The following is a 22,458-nucleotide window of genomic DNA, read 5'->3' as shown; positions in this document are numbered from 1 at the left end:
ATTTCATCATCTGAAAACAGTCTGTTCATATCCTTTGATCGTTTATCAATTGGAGGATGGCTTGATTTCTTATAAATTAGAGTCAATTCTCTACATATTTTGGAGATGTGAGGCCTTTATCAAAACCCTTAGCTGCAAAAATGTTTTCCCTTCTAATCATGTCCACATTAGTTTTATTTGTACAAAAGCTTTTTATCCTAATATAATCAAAATTTTTTATTTTGTAATTAATAATGACTTCTAGTTCTTCTTTGGTCACAAATTCCTTCCTTCTCCAAGGTCTGAGAGGTAAATGAACCTATGTTCTTCTAATTTATTTATAATCTCATTCTTTATGCCTAGATCATGAACCCATTTTGATCTTATCTTGGTGTATGGTATATGGGTCAATGTCTAGTTTCTGCCATACTAATTTCCAATTTTCCAGCAGTTTTTGTCAAATAATGAATTATTATCCCCAAAGCTGGGGTCTTTGGGTTTGTCAAACACTAGATTACTATAGTTATTGACTATTTTGTCCTGAGAACCTAACCTATTCACTGATCAACCAGTCTATTTCTTAGCTAATACCAAATGGTTTTGGTGACCACTGCTTTATAATATAGTTTTAGATCAGGTACAGCTAGGCTATCTTCATTTGATTTTTTTTTTCATTACTTCCCTTGAAACTCTTGACCTTTTGTTCTTCCAGATGAATTTTGTTATTTTTCTAGGTCATTAAGATAATGTTTTGGGAGTCTGATTGGAATAGTACTAAGTGAATAGACTAGTTTGGGTAGTATTGTCATTATTGTATCCGCTCAACCTATCTAGGAGCACTTAATATTTTTACAATTGTTTACATCTGACTTTATTTGTGCAAAAAGTGTTTTGTAGCTTTGATCATATAGTACCTGACTTTCCCTTGGCAGATAAATTCCCAAATATTTTATAGTATCGACAGTTATTTTACTTTTATTTTTTATTATAGCTTTATATTTACAAGATATATGCATGGGTAATTTTTCAGCATTGACAATTGCAAAATCTTTTGTTCCAACTTTTCCCCTCATTCTCCCTACCCCTTTTCCCAGATGGCAGGTTGACCAATACAAGTTAAATATATTAAAGCATAAGTTAAATACAATATACGTATACATCGACAGTTATTTTAAATGGAATTTTGTTGGATTTTGTTAACGATGTATAAAAATGCTGATGATTTATGTGGACTTATTTTGTATCCTACAACTTTGCTAAAGTTGTGGATTATTTCTAATAGCTTTTTAGTAGAATCTTTGAGGTTCTCTAAGTATACCATCATATCATCTGCAAAGAGTGATAATTTGATTTCCTCATTACCTACTCTAATTCCTTTACTTTATTTTTATCTCTTATGGCTAAAGCTAGCATTTTTAATGCAATACTGAATAGTAATGGTGATAGTGGGCAACCTTGTTTCACTCCTGATTTTACTGGGAATAGTTCTAGTTTATCACCATTACATATGATGCTTACTGATGATCTTAAATAGATGCTATTAGCTATTTTAAGGAAAAGTCCATTTATTCACATACTCTCTAGTGTTTTTAATAGGAATAAGTGTTGGATTTTATCAAAAGATTGTTCTGCATCTATTGAAATGATCACATGGCTTTTGCTAATTTGGTTACTGTGATATAGTCAATTATGCTAGTAGTTTTCCTAATATTGAACCAGCCCTGCATTCCTGATATAAATCCTACTTGGTCCTGGTGTGTTATCCTGGAGATGATTTTCTGTAATCTTTTTGCTAATCTTTTATTTAAGATTTTTGCATTGATGTTCATTAGGTGATGTTCATTAGGGAGATTGGTCTACAATTTTCTTTCGCTGCTTTTATCCTACCTGGTTTAGGTATCAGTACCATGTCTGTATCATAAAAGGAATTTGGTAGGACTCCTTCATTCCCTATTTTTTCAAATAGTTTATATAGCATTGGAGTTAATTGTTTTTTAAATGTTAGGTAGAATTCCCATGTAAATCCATCTGGTCCTGTGGATTTTTTTTTGGGGGGGGGGGAGTTGATTAATAGCTTGTTCTATTTCTTTTTCTAAAGTGGGATTATTTAACCAATTTACTTCTTCCTCTGTTAATGTAGCAACCTATATTTTTGAAGGTATTCATCTATTTCATTTAAGTTATCAAATTTATTGGCACAAAGTTGGGCAAAGTAACTCCTAATTATTGCTCTAATTTCCTCTTTCTTAGCGGAAATTTTTATCTTTTCATTCATAAGAATAACAATTTGATTTTTCTCTTTCCTTTTTCTAATCAAATTTACTAAGGGTTTATCTATTTAGTTAGTTTTTTTCATAAAAGCAACTCTTAGTTTTATTTATTAATAGTTTTTTTTTTACTTTCAATTTTATTGATCTCTCCTTTTATTTTTAGAATTTCAAATTAATATTTGCTCTTTTTCTAGCTTTTTTAGTTGTAAGTCTAATTCATTGAATTAGAGAGAATTAGAATTTCTCTTTCTCTATTTTATGCAAGTACATCTCTAGAGAAATAAAATTTCCCTTTATTACCACCTTGGCTTCATCCCACACATATTGGTATGATGTCTCATTATTGTCATTCTCTTGGGTGAAATTATTAATTGAGCTTATTTAGTTTCCAATTGCTTTTTGGCCTATTTCCCCATGGCTTTTTACTGAATATAATTTTTATTGCATCGTGACCTGAGAAAGACGCATTTACTATTTCTGCCTTTCTGTATTTGAACTGGAGGTCTTTATGTCCTAATATATGGTCAACTTTTGTATAGGTTCCATGAACTGCCAAGAAGAAAGTGTACTCCTTTCTGTCTCCATTCAGTTTTCTCCAAATATCTATCATACCTAACTTTTCTAGTGTTCTATTTACCTTTTTAACTTCTTTCTTATTTATTTTGTGGTTTGATTTATCTAGTGCTAAGAGTGCAAGGTTGAGATCTCCAACTATTGAAGTTTTGCTGTCTATTTCTTCTTGCAGCTCTTTTAACTTCTCCTTTAGGAATTTAGATGCTACACCACTTGGTGCATATATGTTAATATTGATATTGCTTCATTAGCTATGCTTCCCTTTAGCAAGATATAGTGTCCTTCCTTATCTCTTTTAATTAGATCAATTTTTGATTTTGCTTGATCTGAAATTAGGATTAGTACCCCTCTTTTTCTTGGCTTCACCTGAAGCATAATAGATTCTGCCCCAGTCTTTTATCTTTATTCTGTATATATCACCCCGCTTCAAGTGTGTTTCCTGTAAACAACATATTGTAGGATTCTGGCTTTTAATCCAGTCTGCTATTTGCCTACGTTTTATGCGGGGAGTTTACCCCATTCACATTTATGGTTAAAACTACTAAGTCTATATTTCCTGTCATCTTATTCTCCCCAGATTATTCTTTTCTCTTTTCTTTCCCCCTTACTCCCTCTCCTTAGTATTAGATTTATGAGCACCATTTGCCTCACACAGATTTCCCTCTTTAGAATCCCTCCATCCCCCCTTCCCTTTTCTTAAACCTTTTCCTTACTATTTCTGTATTCTCTTCTATTTACCTTCACCTTTCCCTTTTTGCTTTTCCCCTCCCACTTTTCCATGAGGTGGGAGAAGTTTCTATGTAAACCAATATGTCTAATATTTTCTCTTTGAACCAAATCTGATGAGAATAAGATCCACACTGTGTTCATCCCCTTTCCTTGATTCCCTCAGATATAATAGGTTTCCTTTGCCTCTTCATGAGATGTAGTTTCCTTCTTTTTACATCCATTTCCCCCTTTTTCTGGTATAATTTCCTTTCCCCCTCTAGTTCTTTTTTTATATTATAACAATAAAACCAAATTATACATGTACTCTCTATGTATACCCATAACAGAAATACAATTCTCAAGAGTTCTTTTTACCTTTTTAAGCTTCTTTTGAGTCCTATATATTTTTTTTTTCTTTAGGTCTGGTTTTTTCATCAGAAATAAATGGAATTCACCTATTTCACTGAATATCCATCTTATTCCTTGGAAGAAAATTCTCATTTTGGCTGGGTAACTTATTCTTGGCTGCATACAAAGTTCTTTTGACTTTCGGAATATCAGATTCTAGGCCCTTCAATCCTTTAATGTGGATGCTGCTAGATCTTGAGTAGTCCTTATTGTGGCTCCTCAGTATTTGAATTGTTTTTTTCTGGCTGCTTGTAGTATTTTGTCCTTGGTCTGATAGTTCTGAAATTTAACTATGCTATTTCTTGGAGTTTTGATTTTGGGATTTCTTTCCACAGGTGATCAGTGAATTATTTCAATGTCTCTTTTGCCTTCTGTTTCTATAACATCTGGGCAGTTCTCTTTGATGATTTCCTGAAAAATATTGTCAAGGCTCTTTTTTTAATCATGATTTTTCAGGGAGTCTAATAATCCTTAGATTATTTCTCCTAGATCTATATTCCAGGTCTATTGTTTTTCCAAGTAGGTATTTAAAATTTTTTTCTTTTTTTCTGGTTTTGCTTGACTTAGTGTCTCAAGTCATTCATTTCCATTTGTTCAAGTCTGATTTTTAATGAATTATTTTCTTCATTTGCTTTTTTAAATTTCTTTTTGTATCTGTCCATTTGAGTTTTAAAATGAGTTGTTTTATTTTATGGAATTTTTTTTTTTCCATTTTGCCAATTTTTTTAAAAGAATTATTTTTTTTTTTCAATTCACAAATTCTGTTTTTCAGGGAATTGATTTCTTTATCCACTCTATCTTTTAATGACTTGTTCTGACCCTCTTGCAAAACTTTCCTTTCCTTTCCCCATTTTTTATCTAGCTCTCTTTTAAGATCCTTTTTAATTTCTTCTATGAGAGCCTTTTTTGATGGGGACCAGATCATATCCACCTTTGGATCTAGAGACAAACTGTTTTTAGTCTCCTCAGGGTTTGAAGTCTGCTCTCTTTCTGTACTGGGGAAAAAAAAAAAAAAAAAAGCCTTATGACCTGCTTACGGGAGCAGTGAAGTATTTCCAAGCTTCCTCTACAGACAGCAGGAAGTGGCAGTGAAGGGACAGTCGGACAGCCACTGGCTGTGCTGGAATTAGCAGTTACGCTGAAATAAGCAGCAATAGAAAGGCAGCTACTAGGACTTTGCTGGAGCCAACTACTGCAGCTGTGCTTGGGATCATACTGAGTCACTCTGGGTGTTGGGTAGGTGTGGCCAGGTCCAGAGAGACCCTAGTGTTTTGGGATTATAGTCTTTACTTCCTATTTTTATAGCTTTTATGCTGATCTACTGGCTTGCTGCTAGGGCAAAGAAGGTCCACTGTGGAAAATTCTGCCCTGCAGATTTTCAGCTGAGACCACACCCCATCCCTCCTTGTGGTCTGTTTCGTATGCTCTCACTGCCAACTTGCCTGAAGGCTGCACCTGACGTAGCCTTGTTCTGTTTGCACCAGCAAGCAAAAACAGACCTTTTCTGAAAAATTTTGAGAATATCTTCTGTTGGTAATGTATTGTACTCCCAATATTCATGAGTTCTGACAGTCAAGCATTAATTACAAGGCTGAATATTGTTAAAATAGATTGAGGGCAAAGGAGAGTTTAGGAAGATGTCTGTGTCCTCTCTGCCATCTTGTCTCTGCCATTGGCTCCTCCCTGTTTCAGATACTTCTTTCTCAAATTATGTTCCTCACTTCAATCATCATCATCATCATCATAATCATTATACAAGTTTAGGAACTGGCTCTGTGGTTTCATTGGTAAAGGAACTTCCAAGTGAGAAACTGCTATTTACTAATGCAGCTCAACACTTGCTCTGAAATATATAGTTTTAAAAGAGATGCTGGGGGCAGTAGGATATTAAGACTTTCCTGGTGTCACTTGGCAAATAAATGTGAGAAGTGGCCGTTGAATCTGACTCTCCCTCTTTCCTGCCAGCTAATTGGCACAATGAATAGAGTGCCAGGCCTGAAGTCATGAAGACTTATATATCCCTCCAAATTCAAATCTGACTTCAGATATTTATAAGTTGTAAACTCCTTCAATCATGTTTTCTCCTCTGTAAAATAAATGGAAGAGAAAATGGCAAACCATCCTAATATCTTCTCCCTTCTCTCTGGTATCTCTAGTATCTAGTATCTTCTAAGGCCCACTGTATCTTTATTAGACCAATCCTGTTTGTATCAACATCATAATCTTAATAATAATATATAATTCTGGAGAGCAATTTGGAACTATGCTCAAAAAGTTATCAAAATGTGTATATCCTTTGATCTAGCAGTGTTTCTACTGGGCTTATATCCCAGAGATATTAAAGAAGGGAAAGGGACCTGTATGTGTAAAAATGTTTGTGGCAACCCTTTTCATAGTGGGTAGAAACTGGAAATTGAACTGATGCCCATGAATTGGAGAATGGCTGAATAAATTGTGGTATATGAATATTATGGAATATTATTGTTCTGTAAGAAATGACCAGCAGCATGATTTCAGAAAGGCCTGGAGAGACTTATATGAACTGATGCTGAGTGAAATGAACAGAAGTAAGAGATCATTATGTACTTCAACAACAATACTATATGATGGTCAATTCTGATGGACATGGCCATCTTCAACAATGAGATGAACCAAATCAGTTCTAGTTGTTCAGTAATGAAGAGAACCCAGGGAAGAACTGTGGGAAATGAGTGTGATCCACCACATAGCATTTCTACTCCTTCTCTTATTGTCCACTTGCATGTGAATGCTCACAAGGCATTCACTACTTTTGTGAATACCCTTGTTAATGCCCACTCTGCATTCACTACTACCAATCTCTCCTAATTCCCAGGCCCTCAGAGAAACTAGAGTCTTTTGCAGTGCTTACAAGAATTTTACCAAGCTTACCTCTGTCTGAGGTCTTCAGAGATCTCTGGCCATCATTTCATAGGAGAGATGGTTTAAATACACGACAGAGTGCTTGAGAACAGCTATGTGCAAGCTCAAGATCTTTTATTCACGTGTTCACATCCTGTTTCTAGCTAACCTCTTGCTGACTTTCAGTGAACTCCTGATGAACTCAAGGTCAAAGAGGATCTGCTTCCTTGTCCCCACAGCTTTAATTGGGTCTATGAAGTCAAACACACAGCCAATTAGAGAAGGAGACACTTCTCATTGATGATGCAATCTCAATTCGACCAGAGTTCCTGCCCATAAGGTGGTCTCTGTTTACTCACAGCAAATCACATCCGGGGGTCTCAGGCTTTCTTTGACCGTTTACTACCTGACTATAGAGTGCCTGATTCCTCTGACCCTTGCAATTTCCTTCTCTTGTAAAGTGGGGGGACCACTCATCACATCAAACTGACTTTAGCATCAACAATAGCTTGACTAATCAATGAGATTACAGAATGTATATAACAGAACAAAGGCAAATAAAAGTAAAACAATAACAACTAAGCCAAACAGTGGCCAAAACCAAGCATGCAGCATGGTGTTCAACCCATTCCATAAAGTCATGCTCAAGAAGGTGGGACGTCAATGAAGTGGGATGACAAAGTCTGTAGTTTCAATTGTATACATCTTTTAGTAAAAGAAAGGCACAGAGGAAGGTGTATACAAGAAAAATCATGTCCTGTAGCACTGCCTCACTAACTTTGGCAGGTGGATGTGTTGGTTTTTCACCCACTAACTTAGAGGCATTGTCTATAAGTGGAAAACAGGGTGAAGTCTCTCCCCAGGCCACCATATGAACAGTGAGTAGCCATGGGAGAAACACACAAGCACATTGTCCAATTAGATCAGTCTGTAGGTATTGCACATCACCCAAGACAGTCCAATTGAGCTTCTACACTAGTGCTGTATCTGCTGTCTCTGGTGCATGGTCAGGAGGGACATGGCTGCCATCAGTGTCTGGAAGGCTGCTAACCTCTGGCCGATCCCTCTGGGCTGTCGTCCAATCTTTTTCTTCTTGTTTCCCCAAGTCACTGATGTGTCTGGTTGGGATTCATTTCTCTGCTGTTGGGTCTGCACCTGGAATAACAAGAACATATCCGGACTCCAAACCTTGACCCAACCCAGCCCTTTCAGATACCATCTAAGCCCTTCTACATCACTGTGGAGAAAGGGTTCTTGTCCTTGTCAGCCAGTCTGTTGTTTAGCCACACATTCTGCATGTGTCAGAAGCACATTGCTAGGGTAAAATCCAAAGAATTTAAAAATTGCAGGCAATTACATGTAGGTATTGCTACATCTCGTACAAATCCCAAAATTCCCTTCTCCGGCATGGACAGGAATATCTTGGGGGTTTAAATAGTCTGTCCAATGATGATATGGGATGCCAGTGAATGTGCAATGCCAGATTCAATGCAAAAGGACCTACAGGCAGAAGATGTATAAGCTGGCACATTACCTATCTAAAGTGCATGTGAGATTCCTACAAGGGAAAGATGGCTGACTGTTTCTCCTGATTGGAATGAAGCCATAAGGAACTGAGAATGTATATCCATGGTTTTATATCCATGGTTACATAGATGCTCTGCCTCTTAACTCTCTTAACATGAGTGATGTCCATTTGCCATAGAGCAGCATAGGAATGTGAAAAGGCAAGCTATACATCCTTTTGCTGTGCTGCTAGCTTCCTCTTTAGTTATCACAATTTGCAAATGTAAAGCTCTAGTAGCCTGATGATAAAAGATAGGATTTGAAAGTCCACTATGAAAATGGACATGCAGGATATAATACTTACCTTAGTGCCTTCTCACTTGCTCTTGAACTTCTTTAAAGAGCTTGTGATATATTTTAAAAACTACAAATTTTACTTAGGCTGTGGCAATTCTTTGTACTACATCGACTGAATAAGCCATATTAAAAATTATATTTACATACCCATGTGCAAGGCTTGGAGCTGTGGACAATAAATTTTTCCACTCTGGGAACACACATCAATGTTCCACAACACACATCAATGTTGCACTGGCATGAGAGGTATATATTTTGCCAGGTCTTGTACCAGAAAATTGTAGTACTCTCTTAATGGTTTTTATTGAAATTCTATCCACAAACACTGGGTAAGAAATAAAAGAAATAAAATTTTGTTCTGATTGTGCTGGGAGGTTCATATTTTCATCTCTTTTAGAGTCTCTTGAGATTTTTTTTACAAGCTGGCATGGCGAGTCTAAAGCACTGTCTTCTCTTAATGGTGGTTACAATATAACTTTTGGAGATGCTATTCTTACAGGAGTAAGGTAAGCAGTCACATTCACATTGACACAGACTAGGGCTATTCTTCATACCCTATGGCAAAACTGTCCATTCAAATTCTTTATAAGGCTGAGCTAGATTAATGCTGGGCACTGAAAAGACAAATCCCTTCATATTCTCCTTATCTAGAGGGATAGAATAGAAATAATCTTTAATCCAAAGAGACTATTTGAGGCAGTTGAGGACATGGAAGCCCAAACTGAAGAGCTTCCGTTGTCTCCATCTGTCCATTTACTTATCTTGAATCCATAATAAATTTAGGGGAATTCCAAGGACTTAGAGAAGCTTGTTAATGTACTTGGTTAAGTTGCTCCTGTCCTATATAAAATAAGGTCTGAATTTTTTCACTTTGTAAGATGTCTCCCACCGATGGGGAATCTTTCAACTATAAAATAAATAAAAATTTCTGTCTTAATCCAACCATTCCGGAGAGCAATCTGGAATTATGCCCAAAAAGCTATCAAAATGTGCATACCCTTTGACTCAGCAGTGCTACTACTGGGCTTATATCCCAAGGAGATACTAAAGAAGGGAAAGGGACCTGTATGTGCCAAAATGTTTGTGGCAGCCCTTTTCATAGTGGCTAGAAGATGGAAGATGAATGGATGTCCATCAATGGGAGAATGGTTGGATAAATTATGATATATGAATGTTATGGAATATTATTGTTCTATAAGAAATGACCAAAAGGAGGAATACAGAGAGGCTTGAAGAGATGCGGAGTGAAATGAGCAGAACTAGGAGATCATTATACACTTCAATAATGATATTGTATGAGAATGTATTCTGATGGAAGTGGATATCTTCAACATAGGGAAGAGCTAATCCAATTCCATTTGATCAATGATGGACAGAATCAGCTACATCCAGAAAAGGAACACTGGGAAATGAGTGTGAACTGTGAGCATTATTTTTTTTTTTCTTCCCAGATTATTTTTACCTTCCCAATACAATTCTTCCTTTGCAACAATAACAACAAAATTCGATTCTGCACATATATATTGTACCTAGGATATACTATAAGATATTTAATATGTATGGGAATGCCTGCCATCTAGGGGAGGGAGTGGAGGGAAGGAGGGGAAAAATTCGGAACAGAAGGGAGTACAAGAGATAATGTTGTAAAAAAAAAAAAAATTACTTATGCATATGTACTGTCAAAAAAAAGTTATAATTATAAAAATTAATTAATTTAAAAAAAAAAAAAAGAACTGAACGATTAAAAACTTGTTTTACCTTACCCCACATGGAAGAAAAAAAAAAAGGAATCCTGAGTAGGTATTTCAGAGACAGAGATTTCACTTCCTGCAATAAATTTGAACTAACTATAATGGAAGAGGCTCCTTTGGAGCTTCACTTTAATGTTTCACACAATGATAGAAGCTTACTTGTTGAGAATGTGGTAGAGGAAATGCCTACTGCCTTTGAACTCATTGATGGCAAGGATGGGTTTTTACCTATTTGTATTTCCATCACTTTGCACTATTTCTGCTATACAGTAAGCACTTAATATATGCATGTTATCTTGACAAGACTTATAGTTTTGACTAGACAACCTTTAGGGACATTCCAAAACTGAACTTCTGACAGCCTGTAATGAGAGAACTTTATTAATATTTGCCTTTACTTTTCCTAGACCCTATGCAGACTACTTACTTATGTCATTAAAAAAAAAGTACCTTATACACATTATAATTAATTAAATCATATCTTATTTTAATTATTAAAAAAAAATAAACTTCTGTCTTATCTTTAAATTCCCATCTCAAAGAGGTAGCACTAATTTTAGCTACTATAGAGCCTTTTATGGCAGACATATAGGTGTTTACTGTAATCTTTAGCCAATTACTAGACCAGCTGGCATTTCTAATAGCTGTACGATCTACATCTGTGTCTAACAATCTTTTCAATGGTATGTCATTCATACAGATAATGAACAAAGGACATTCAACTCTGTGCAAAAGCAAAAGAAAGATCTATAAGATGAACAAAGGCAAGTTTCAGCTCCCCAGATAATATCTTTGTAGTCTTGTAGGCATAAAACTCTACTTTCACTAACTGCAATCTCTTATCCTCACAGGCTTGCTTAAGACTAACTGATCAGGTTGGAGTGCTGCATTTTCAAAAACTCTCTGAGCATAATAACAACTGGTACACTTAAAACACAAGTCTCCTTTGCCTCTGGCCATAAAGCCTCCTGGGGGTTGGAATTGGTTAGTGAGCAGTGCTGATAATATCATCACCCCTCCCATTCTTTCCTCCTCCTCCCACCCATGAAGGTGGAGTTGAGGGAGGAAGATCAAGAAATGGGAAATTCCCCAAAGGTGCATGCTTGGTGGTAGGCAGAATTAAAGCCAAAACCAAGTTTTGTGTATGAATAGATCCAAACCCCTTCCCATTAGCAGGATATTTAATTCTTTTCTCTGTACATCCCCTAAAGCAATAGCAGCTGAGATAAATTAACAAAATACTAAAGAATATTTCTCTGGTTAACTTCCACATGGTATGTTCACCAACTTTCTGCTTGTTTTTTTCCTTCTCAGTTTCAGCTAGTAGGCTGAACTTTCAGTTCTTTTTGTCTTTTCTCTAACTCAACCAGTAACTAAGCCTGTAATTCTTTTATCTCTCTTTGTAATTGTCTGTAATGTAATTTTTCATTTTACCTCTAACTCAACTTTTAATGCTTATATTTTTTGATCTATACTCTCAACCATCTCTATTAGCTTTAGATTTTTTCCTTGCTGAGCTATATTTAATAGGCGTGGGAGCAAATACCTCCCAGCTTGAAAGCAAGCTCCTTGCTATTCTTCAGAGGTGATCCATCTGGCTCTTTCACCTATTTACTTGAGCTGCATGCACAGCTATGTCCTTTTATGAGAGGGAAACCAGACAGCCCTGTAAAGTTATGTAAAATCACCAACAAAACATTATACAAACTTAAATGGCCCCACATCCTCTGAAAGCAGGAAGACCTTTTCAGATACAAACTTAAGTAGTCTTGCTTATTCTGTTCTATTATTCTGTTTCTGTATAAAGTAGGCCTTCAAATTATGTTTCTTTGCAAAATCACTTCTCTCTTGAGTGATTTGCCTGCCAAGACATCTTGGTGCCTTTCTCACCAATAAAAGCTTTTCTTATCACAGCTTTGATTACATGAAATTCTTTTGCTACAGACCCACCCAAAAGCTTTGGAAACGAGGACAGCAGATCCATCCCTGCCCCAAATCACACCCTCATCATCCTTGAGCTTGATCTTAGGTAGACTTATGCCTAGATCCATAATGCTTCCCTCCCAGATGGAGTACTGTCTTCCTGATAAATGGGGGCTCTGGCAATCTACAATGCATTCATTCTGGCACCACTTGTAATGCCCACAAAGCATTCACTACTTTTGTGAATACCCTTGTTAATGCCTACTCTGCATTCACTATTGCCAGTCTCTCCTAATTCCCAGGGCCTCAGAGAAATCTCTGGTCACTGTCTTTTGTAGTGTTTAAACCAATTTTACCAAGCTTGCCTCTGTCTGAAGTCTTCAGAGATCTCTGGCCATCATTTCATAGGAAAGATGAATTAAATACATGATAGAATACTTGAGAGCATCCTTTAGAACAGCTCAAGATCTTTTATTCACATGTTCACATCCTGTTCCTAGCTAACTTTTGCTGACTCCCAGTGAACTGATGAGCTCTAGGTCAAAGAGGACCTGCTTCCTCTTCACCACAGCTTAAGGTCATACACATAATCAGAGAAGGAGATGATGCAGTCTCAATGTAATCAGAGCTGCTGCTCATGAGGTGGTCTCTGTTTACTCACAGCAAATCACATATGAGGGTCTCAGGCTTTATTTGCCTGTTTACTTCATGACTGTGGAGTACCTGATTCCTCCTCTGACCTTTACACTTGCATTTTTATTTTCCTTCTAAGGTTATTTTTACCTTCTTTCTAAATCTGATTTTTCTTGTGCAGCAAGATAACTGTATAAATATGTATACATATATTGCATTTAACATATACTTTAACATATTTAACATGTATTTGTCTACCTTTCATCTAAGGGAGGGGGTGGGGGGAAGGAGGGGAAAAGTTGGAACAGAAGGGTTTACAAGAGTCAATGTTGAAAAATTACCCATGCATATGTCTTGTTGAATAAGAAATTAAAATTTCATATTAGAATTGTAAGCTCACTTAAATCTAACAGGCCTGAGCTTCTAAATTATGGGAATTTGACCATTCCATGAACTCTATATGTCCTTGACAATAGAATCCAGGAACTAGCCAATTCTAGAAATGTTTATGCTTACAGCGGGTGGCTCCGTCCTTGAGCATATACTATTGCTAAGGAAATACGTCAAGGTATAGACAATATGGAATGAGTCAAAATACTAGATATTTGATACATACATATGTCAAAATGACAGATAAAGTGAGATACTTGATACATAACATATGGAATGAGTTAAAACACTAAATGGTCACACATGTCAGACTTCTTGGCTGAAAGCCCTCTTTGTTTAAGAGAGGTATATAAGATTGAGAATCTTACATCTCCACTGAGTCTCACCCGTGGGGAGGACGCTTCACCCGGAAAAATCTTTACACAATTCAAGTTGATTGAGGCTGAAATGGGACTCCCAGCCATTTGAGTTTTTGGGGTTCCCTTGAATTGGTGATGTATTCTCTTCCTCTATCTGCTATAATTGTCATGTTGTTAATTGTTCTTATTTCTATTTGTTTTGTTGTGTAAATCTAAATTGTCTGTACCTTGTCTTGTTTGATTAAAACTTTTTATTTTCATTTTTTAATTGAGCTTGAGAGCGTCATTTATAGGAGCAAATCCAAACTTTTCTTTAAAATCATAATACATAAATAAATAAAAAGCTATAATAAAAAAGTTGAACTTAAAAAAATTAAATTAAATAATAATATATAATAAGGCATGATTTGGCAACTAGACTAATATATGAGAATCTCACCATATTTCAAATATAGACACACAAAAGCTCATAATGCAAATAAAAGACTTCAAAATATTCTTGGGAATCAGCCAATAAAATATCCCATTATCATAGACTAAACGATTGTACATATTCATCAGTACTTAACATTGTCCCATAAAATCTTGAAAAATAGTTATTTAATTGATGTTGTTATGCCAAATACTCATAATTTCTAAGTTAAAAGGAACTAAATGTTTCTAGAACATAGAAACAGAAAAGATTAAAATCGTTTGGGAATAAGAAGAGGCATTTAGCATCCCTCTTCAGTTATGTCAAGCATATTTATAGTGAGTATACAATGAACTCAAATTCTAAGATTTGTATTTTTTTCAATTAACATCTCCATGAAGATAATTTTCAAATATACTTAATTCATTTCATACCTTTTTTTTGGCCTCCAGTCTCATATCTACAACTGCCTATCAGACATCTTGAGCTAAATTTCCTATAGATATCTTAAACTCAATATCTTTCTCCCAAAATTGTCCCCTCTCCCTAACTTCCTGATTACTGTCAAGGACACCAACATTCTTAATCATTCAAGCCTAAAATTTATGTAGTCATCTTTGTCTCCTCACTATCATTTTCTTTTTTTTTTTTCCTTTTTTGCTGAGGCAATTGGGGTTAAATGACTTGGCCAAGGTCATACAGACAAGAAATGTTAAATGTCTAACGTCAGATTTGAACTCAAGTCTTCCTGACTTCAAGGCTGGTTGTTCTATCCACTGCACCAACTAGCTGCTCCAACTTTCATCTTTCTTATCCACTCTCTTGCCAAGTCCTAATGATTGCACTTTAGTAACAGCTCTCATCTATACTCTTTATCCTCTTGGACATTATATCACAATACTGATGGAGGTCCTCACCATCTCATGCTTAGACTATTGCAATAGCCTCTTGGTTGATCTCTATGTCCAAAGTCTCTTCCTACTCCTGTCCATCTTTCACTTATCTGTCAAACTGATCTTCCTCAAACGCAATTCTGATCATGTCACCCTTGTATTTATTGAATTTCAGTGTCTCCAGTGCCAGGCACTATATTAAGTTAACCATATTTAAGACAAAAATAAAACAAAGTGTTCCAGGTTGTTGACTGGATTTTGACTATAAAAAGCAGGCATTTTTATTTGATCAATACAATTCAAGTAACAATAAATATTAGACAATAATACTAAGATCTGTCTGAATCCCATTGATAATGAAAAAAATAACATTGCTATTATTAAGCTATAAAAGTTATTTTCCATTTCATATCTGCTAACAACATAATAATATTAAGATATTTTTAATTGTGTATTTCAGGAATATAGCCTAAGAATCTTATTGTTCTGCCTATTCAATAAGATCTGCTTGGATATAAAACTAGATACGACTTCCAAATTTAAAAGACACTCAAATCAAACAGACCACTAAGTATTCGATGTATATGGATGACATCTATCTGTATGGATCCACTAAAAATAAATAATATATTAAATATCTTTATCTTATGGAATCTTTCTCCAGTTGCTTTGATAAATGTAAAGCATTAAATGTGTCTACCAGGGAAATAAAGACTGAGGTACTGAGCTTGAAGCTAAAGGTCAAATTGGAATGGACAAGAATGCTTAGAAATATCTTGGTTTCTTTCAGACAAGGAGAAACTGAAGGTAAATTTGTTTAGACTTTTGGCATCCAGAAATAAAAAGTAAATGATAATAATGCATTTAAAGCAAGTAAAAACTATATAATTCCTGTTTTAATGTACACATTGGGAACTGCAAAATATACCTTAGCAAACTTGAAAAGTAGAGTACAAGAATCCATAGAATTTTGACAAAACACAAGGCAAATCCTCACTCTCCAAAAGAGGAAAAGCCTTGATAAACATTCTCAGAATGTATGATAAACTAGTCAAAAATCTATAAAAATACTTTTTGAATAGCTGTACATTATTTCAATAATCAATAGTAAATGTTAATAAAAAGTACACACCAGGTACTTATCAAAATTAGTTTATATCCAGATAGAGCTTATAAAATAGCTAAGATGCAAATCTAAGAATCAGAGATATTCATATGAAGATATTCATATGAACTCAGACAATGATATGTTCACTGCCTAACATATGCCTAAATCATGTGAATTTTTTTTTGTAAAAAAAAAGAGTAATTTATCATAACAAATCAGGATTAGGTTATTACTATCTAGATGGAAGAAAATGGTAGAAACTGTATCATATCATTTGAAGCTATACAAATCTAATACCTAGCAAATATCTAGCAGATTATGGCCAAGTGGAGAGAAATGTTTATCAGATGTAATCAGTATATCATGAAATAATGAATAACAGATTCCATGATACAAATATAGACCTGAAAATATTCTTGAGAGTTCAATCAATAAACTGTATTGTAACTAGAGCATTATCATAGATTCCACATTATTTACTTACATTTATCCCCCTTGATCCATAAAAACAGAGAAATATTTTGAACAGAATTTTAATAGAAAATGCTCATAATCTTCAAAATATGTGGAACAAAAATCAGAAAAAAAGAAATCTAAATCATATGTTAATGATTTATCCCTTGTTTGCTTATGTTTCACTTTTCTGGATTTCCTTTGGAATTTTCCTGGCAAAGATATTGGATTGATTTACTATTTCCTTCTCCAGCTCATTTTACAGATGAGGAAACTGAGGCTAACAGGGATAAATGACTTGAGCTGGATCACATAGCTAGTAAGTATCTGAAGCCAGATTTGAACTCATAAATAAGATGAATCTTTCTTACTCCACATCTGACATTCTATCCACTGAGCTTTCTAGCTAGTAATAATTCAAGGAACATATTATTCTTAATATGCTATTTTTTCTTTCAGCAAGTGTACAGAAAATGCATTTACCTTCCAGTATATTCATTCAATTATTAAAAGCAAATATTTTATCAACCTGGGTAATACTCCATAGAATATTAAATAGTAAAATAATAGTAAAATAGAACTTGTTCTAGGAACATTTTAATCTGAACTACACTGAATAAGATGAGAAAAAAGTTTGCCCTGGTGCAGAGACTAACTGACCTAAATTGGACAGGCAGGAAAAGGGATTACCCATTTGTGCTTGGGATGTTCACTTACTCTCTTTGCATAGAGCAGGAAGTATGTAGCTGTACCAAGCGATTGCATCATAAATTCAGCTTGCCCCAACTACACACAGGAAGAATTTATAACATGACAGAAAACAGGAGAGGAGATGGAAAGAGTGACAAAAAGTAAGAAAAGATATAGAGTACTTAGCTTCCCTGGTTGAATTCAACAAGTTGTCAAATACTTTTTAGACGATCCTATCTTCTCCACTCCCTCAGGGGCACAAGAAGCATCTACTCTCCCTCCGGCTCTCAGCAGAACGCTTGCACTCCAGAACCTCCTCCTTATCAGAAACAGGATCGGGGTCCCAAGATATAGGACTCCCCTCTCCACGGCAGTCGAGTTCTGAAATGCCCAATCCCCACTTCTTAGTCCTTCTCATACACGAAGTGGGCTGCCTTTCTCCTCAACCCAATCTCTCCAGCCTCCCTCTGAGGCCGGCCAATCTCAAGGCCTTTGCCCTCCTCGGGCTAAAGCTGTAAATTCCCCTTCTCCTCCACCGGAGCCTGATCCTGCTACAGCTGTGGATCAGGAGCCTCCTTCCAATCTCTTCCCCTTGAGGGAAATTGCCAACCTTCAGGGAGGAATACTCAGAGTACAAGTGCCCTTTTCCATGTCGGATCTCTCCCAAATCAAGGAAAAATTGGGCAGATACTCTGAGGATCTTACTAAATATATTGAGTGATTCAAAGCCATCACCCTCCAATATGATCTTTCCTGGGGAGATATTAATATAATCTCCTCTTCTTGTACCATAGAGGAGAAAAGGCGAATCTGGGATTTAGCCCAGAAATTCGGGGACGAGATACTGTACGAGGATGTATGCTGATGGAAGTGGATATCTTCAACATAGAGAAGAGCTAATCCAATTCCAATTGATTAATGATGGACAGAATCAGCTACATCCAGAAAAGGAACACTGGGAAGGAAATGAGTGTAAACTGTTATTTTTACCTTCTGAATCCAATTCTTCCTGTGCAACAAAAAATTTGGTTCTACACACATATATTGTATCTAGAATATACTATAATATATTTAACATATATAAAACTTGCCTTTCATCTGGGGGAGGGGGTTGGGGGAGGAAGGGAAAAAATCTGAATAGAAGTAAGTGTAAGGGATAATGTTGTAAAAAATTAGCCATGCATATGTACTGTCAAAAAAAAAGTTATAATTATAAAATAAAATAAAAATTAAAAAAAAAATGAAAGACAAACAATTAAAAAAAAAAAAAAAAAAAAAAAAAAAAAAAGGAAATTCGGGGACGATATGGCTTCCTCCTCCCCTGCTAGGTACCAGGCAGGGGCTGTTGCTGTACTCTATCAGACCCCTCATGGAACTATCAGGAGGGAAGCAGGGATAGAGAGAGGAGAGACCACCTACTAAGCTGCCTCATTGAGGGCATGAGGAAAGGAATGAAAAAGCAAGTCAATTATGACAAGCTCAGGGAGATCACTTCAAACAGCTGAGGAAAATCCTGCCCTCTTCCAAAGTTGATTGGAAGAGGCCCTGAGAAAATGCACTAATCTGGACCCCACTTCTCAGGAGGGTGCCACAGTTCTTAGCATGCATTTTATTAACAAGTCTGCCCCAGATATCAGAAGGAAGCTACAAAAATTGGCCCTAGGGCCTCAAACCCCCATGACTCAATTATTAGAAGTTGCTTTTGGGGTGTTTAATAATAGAGACCAAGCAGCAGCAATGGAAAAGGATTGTAGGGCCAGAGCCAGAAATAAAGAACAGGCTCAACTTTTAGTGGCCGCCATTTCTAGAGATCAGACCCGTTTGTGATTTAGATGCAAGAGACAGGGTCACTGGGAGAGAACATGCCCCCAGAAAAAGCCTCCAGGTCCTTGTCCTAAATGCCACAAGGAAGGACACTAGAAAAGGGACTGCCCAGAAAGGGGTAGAGCCACTGCCTCAAACTTCACCCTCCAGTCTTCTCAGGACTTGGAATGACAGGGCCCGGGGTTTGGCGAGGCCCCCCCCTTTCTCTATCAGAGCAGCTGAAGCCAGGGTGACTCTAGACGTGGCAGGTAAGCACATTAATTTTCTATTTGATACTGGGGCCTCTTTTTCAGTTCTGTTATCCCATTCTGGTCCAACGCGCCCCTCTCCCGGTAAAGTAATAGGGATTGAAGGGAACTTTGAAACTTTTCCTTTACCTTGTAGATAGGGAGATTTGCTGTTTCTGCACTCCTTTTTAATGATTCCTTCCTGTCCCACTTCTCTATTGGGCCAAGATTTAATGGAAAAGCTGGGAACACAATTCTCTCTGCTCAAATCTCCAAGTGATATATTTGTGCTCCTTCTGAGACCTTCCCATGTTCCTTATGAAATCTGGGAGGACATAGACTCTTCCGTCTGGGATCAGGGCATTCCCAGGAGGGCAAGTCGTGTTACACCAGCCCTCATTAAGCTACAGGATTCTACTGTGTTCCCACATAGACAGCAGTATCCAATTAAGCAGGAAGACAGGATTGGGTTACAACCTTTGATTGAGAAGTTTCTTAAGTTTAAACTTCTGGTCCACTGCCAATCACTCCTATCCTTCCTGTTAAGAAAGGAACGGGGATTATCGTATGGTACATGATTTAAGGGCAATTAATGAAGCAGTTATCCCAATCCATCCCATAGCACCTAATCCCTACACTATAGTTACACAAATTCCAGGAAATACTAAATGGTTCACCACCCTGGACTTAAAAGATGCTTTCTTTTGTATTCCTCTGCAGGAGGTCTGCCAATTTCTCTTTGCCTTTGAATGGGCAAAGCCAGGTGGACTTCCTGGTCAATTAAACTGGGCAATTTACAAGACAGTCCACATCTATTCAGGCAAGCCTTAGCTAAAGATTTGAGAGATCTTGAGCTGCCCGGCAGCAGCCTTATTCAATATGTGGATGATATCTTGCTCTGTAGCCCTACTAGGGAGGAGTCTCTGGCAGCGACTGTAAAGACCTTGAATTTCTTAGCTTCAAGAGGTTACAGGGTCTCTCTATCTAAAGCTCACATTGCCTGCCAATCTGTCAAATATTTGGGTCACAATCTCACCCCCACCTCTCACTCTCTAACTGAGGAGAGGAAGCAGGCTATTCTAAGTATCCCCCCTCCTGTTTCTAAGAAACAGCTGAGTGTCAGGAACCTTCCCCAACCTTTCCCCTTGCTCTTCCCCCCTCTTGAACAAACCCAGGTCACCACGGCCCTGAGGCTGATGATTTCTGAGGAATGTCAAGACGCACAGTTCCCAGAACTGATATGGAACAGACAAAACTACGTTGTTCCACCCCGTCCTTGGGCCCCTAACCGTCTCATAATCTGCACCTGGTAAATGTTACAAAAATATTTGACTCATCTATCATGCTACCCAATCCTTATGCATACATGGCATTGCGGTTTTCTGCCTATATATTCTGTAACTGTAAGCCAATAAACGAGACATGCTTGACCATCGCTTTGAGTAGTCTCCCCTCTCTCTCTCTCTAGATCCTGTTCCCGGGCTATCTTAGCCCCCGCAGGCTTTTGCCTTAATTTCGGTCTATGTCCTTCTTTTTTTGACCTACGTTGAAGACCTGCTGGACAGGTCAACTGGCGCCCAACGTGGAGGCTCAAAAATAGGGACTTTGACCCGACAGAACGCTCCCCCCGCCCGTCCTGACCCCCAGAGACGATTTCGCTCCCCCAGGCTGCTGGCGTTATGGAGCTCCGTGAAACGAAAGTAAAAAGAGGTAAGTGTTCGCGTCTGTCGATATCATGGGATCTAAGTTGAGTAAGGAAGAAAATTTTGTTAGAGAGCTTAAAGAAAATTTTAAAGAGAGAGGTGTTAAAGTTAAAAAGAAGGAACTTATAAATTTTTTTATCTATATTGATAAAGTTTGCCCCTGGTTTATAATAAACGGTCCTGACATTCATCCAGGAAAATGGCAAAAGGTAGGACGAGACCTAAACGAACTCATTAAAAAAGAAATCCAGGGAGGCGAAAGCGTCCCCCAGAAGGTTTTAACCCTCTGGAAATTAATTAATGACATTGTAGAAGATTCAAACAATAGCGGCAAAACTAGACAATTACTTATAGAAGCAGAGTCTTGCCTGCGTCCTTTGTCTCGTGCCGCGTCACATAGCTCTATTCCACCAGAATCTGTCCCTAAAAAGGCTCCCTCTGTGATTATTGAAATGCCCCCCTACCAACCTAAATCCATATATCCGCCCATCCCATCATCCCCCCTGCTCCCTATGGAGGGTTCCCCCCTGGCCTTTCCTGTTTTTCCCTATAAACAAAACCAGCCAAAAAATAGAAATGACAGTGAGAGTCTCACTGAAGAGGAAGCAGCAGAGTTAGAAGAGGAAGCCGCTGCTTACGATCCCTATGGGGTGCATGTCTCACAACATCCTTCGGCCCCTCCTATCCCTAAGAATTCCCTTTCTCACCCCTTTGTTACTCCAGATCTTAGTCTAGTCCAGGAGGATATTACCAAACGCATGTCTGCCTTGCGGAAAACCTTAGATTTACAGAAACAATATCTTGAAATGACAAAGGAATTTTCGGCCTTACAAGCCTCCCTTCAAACCTCCCCCTTGCTCAATCTTGAAAATCTGGCCCCGCCTTCCCAGACTTTAGACAAACACAACTCTAGCCCTAAAAAGGATCCTAGGAATAACCCTACAAAAGCTAAACAACGTAGCTCCTTTAATTTTCCCGTCATTACTAGAAAGAAAAAAGCCACTCATGGCGCCGATGCGGCGCAAGAGGGGGGTGAGGAGGAAGAAGCAGACAATACTGATGAAGGGACAGATGAGGACGAAAATGAGGAAAAAACAGAAGAGAATGAGGGAGGGACGGATTCTGAGGAAGAAACAGACTTTGTCAAACCCCGATTCAAAAATTTGAAAGATCTTCTTTCAGCTGTTAAAAATTATGGCCCTAATGCTCCCTTTACCTTGTCGGCCTTAGAAGCTGCCAAGAGAGGTGGTCTACTGACCCCTACCGAATGGGTGAAAGTTGCTCAATCGGTATTGACTAAAGGACAGTTCATAAACTGGCAATCTGAATTTGACCACCAGTGTAGGATCATAGAGAAAAGAAACCTTAAAACCAAAAATAAAGATTGGACTTATGAGAAATTAACAGGCAG

General features: G+C 37.3%; 1 protein-coding gene across 1 annotated transcript in view; it reads left to right on the top strand.

Moving 5' to 3' along the window:
- Positions 1-21,048, top strand: part of LOC141561979 (uncharacterized) — a 265,321-nt gene extending 244,273 nt beyond the window's left edge. Inside the window, exons 9-12 of the mRNA XM_074302015.1 lie at positions 5,244-5,398; positions 17,548-17,807; positions 18,088-18,149; positions 20,897-21,048. Of these exons, the coding sequence (XP_074158116.1) occupies positions 5,244-5,398; positions 17,548-17,807; positions 18,088-18,149; positions 20,897-21,048 (629 nt within the window). The remainder of the gene's footprint in view (positions 1-5,243; positions 5,399-17,547; positions 17,808-18,087; positions 18,150-20,896) is intronic.
- The last annotated feature ends 1,410 nt before the right edge of the window (positions 21,049-22,458 follow it).

This window comes from Sminthopsis crassicaudata, chromosome 3, assembly GCF_048593235.1.
Source record: "Sminthopsis crassicaudata isolate SCR6 chromosome 3, ASM4859323v1, whole genome shotgun sequence".
Lineage (NCBI taxonomy): Eukaryota > Metazoa > Chordata > Mammalia > Dasyuromorphia > Dasyuridae > Sminthopsis > Sminthopsis crassicaudata.
This window is presented reverse-complemented; position numbering and strand designations above follow the sequence as displayed.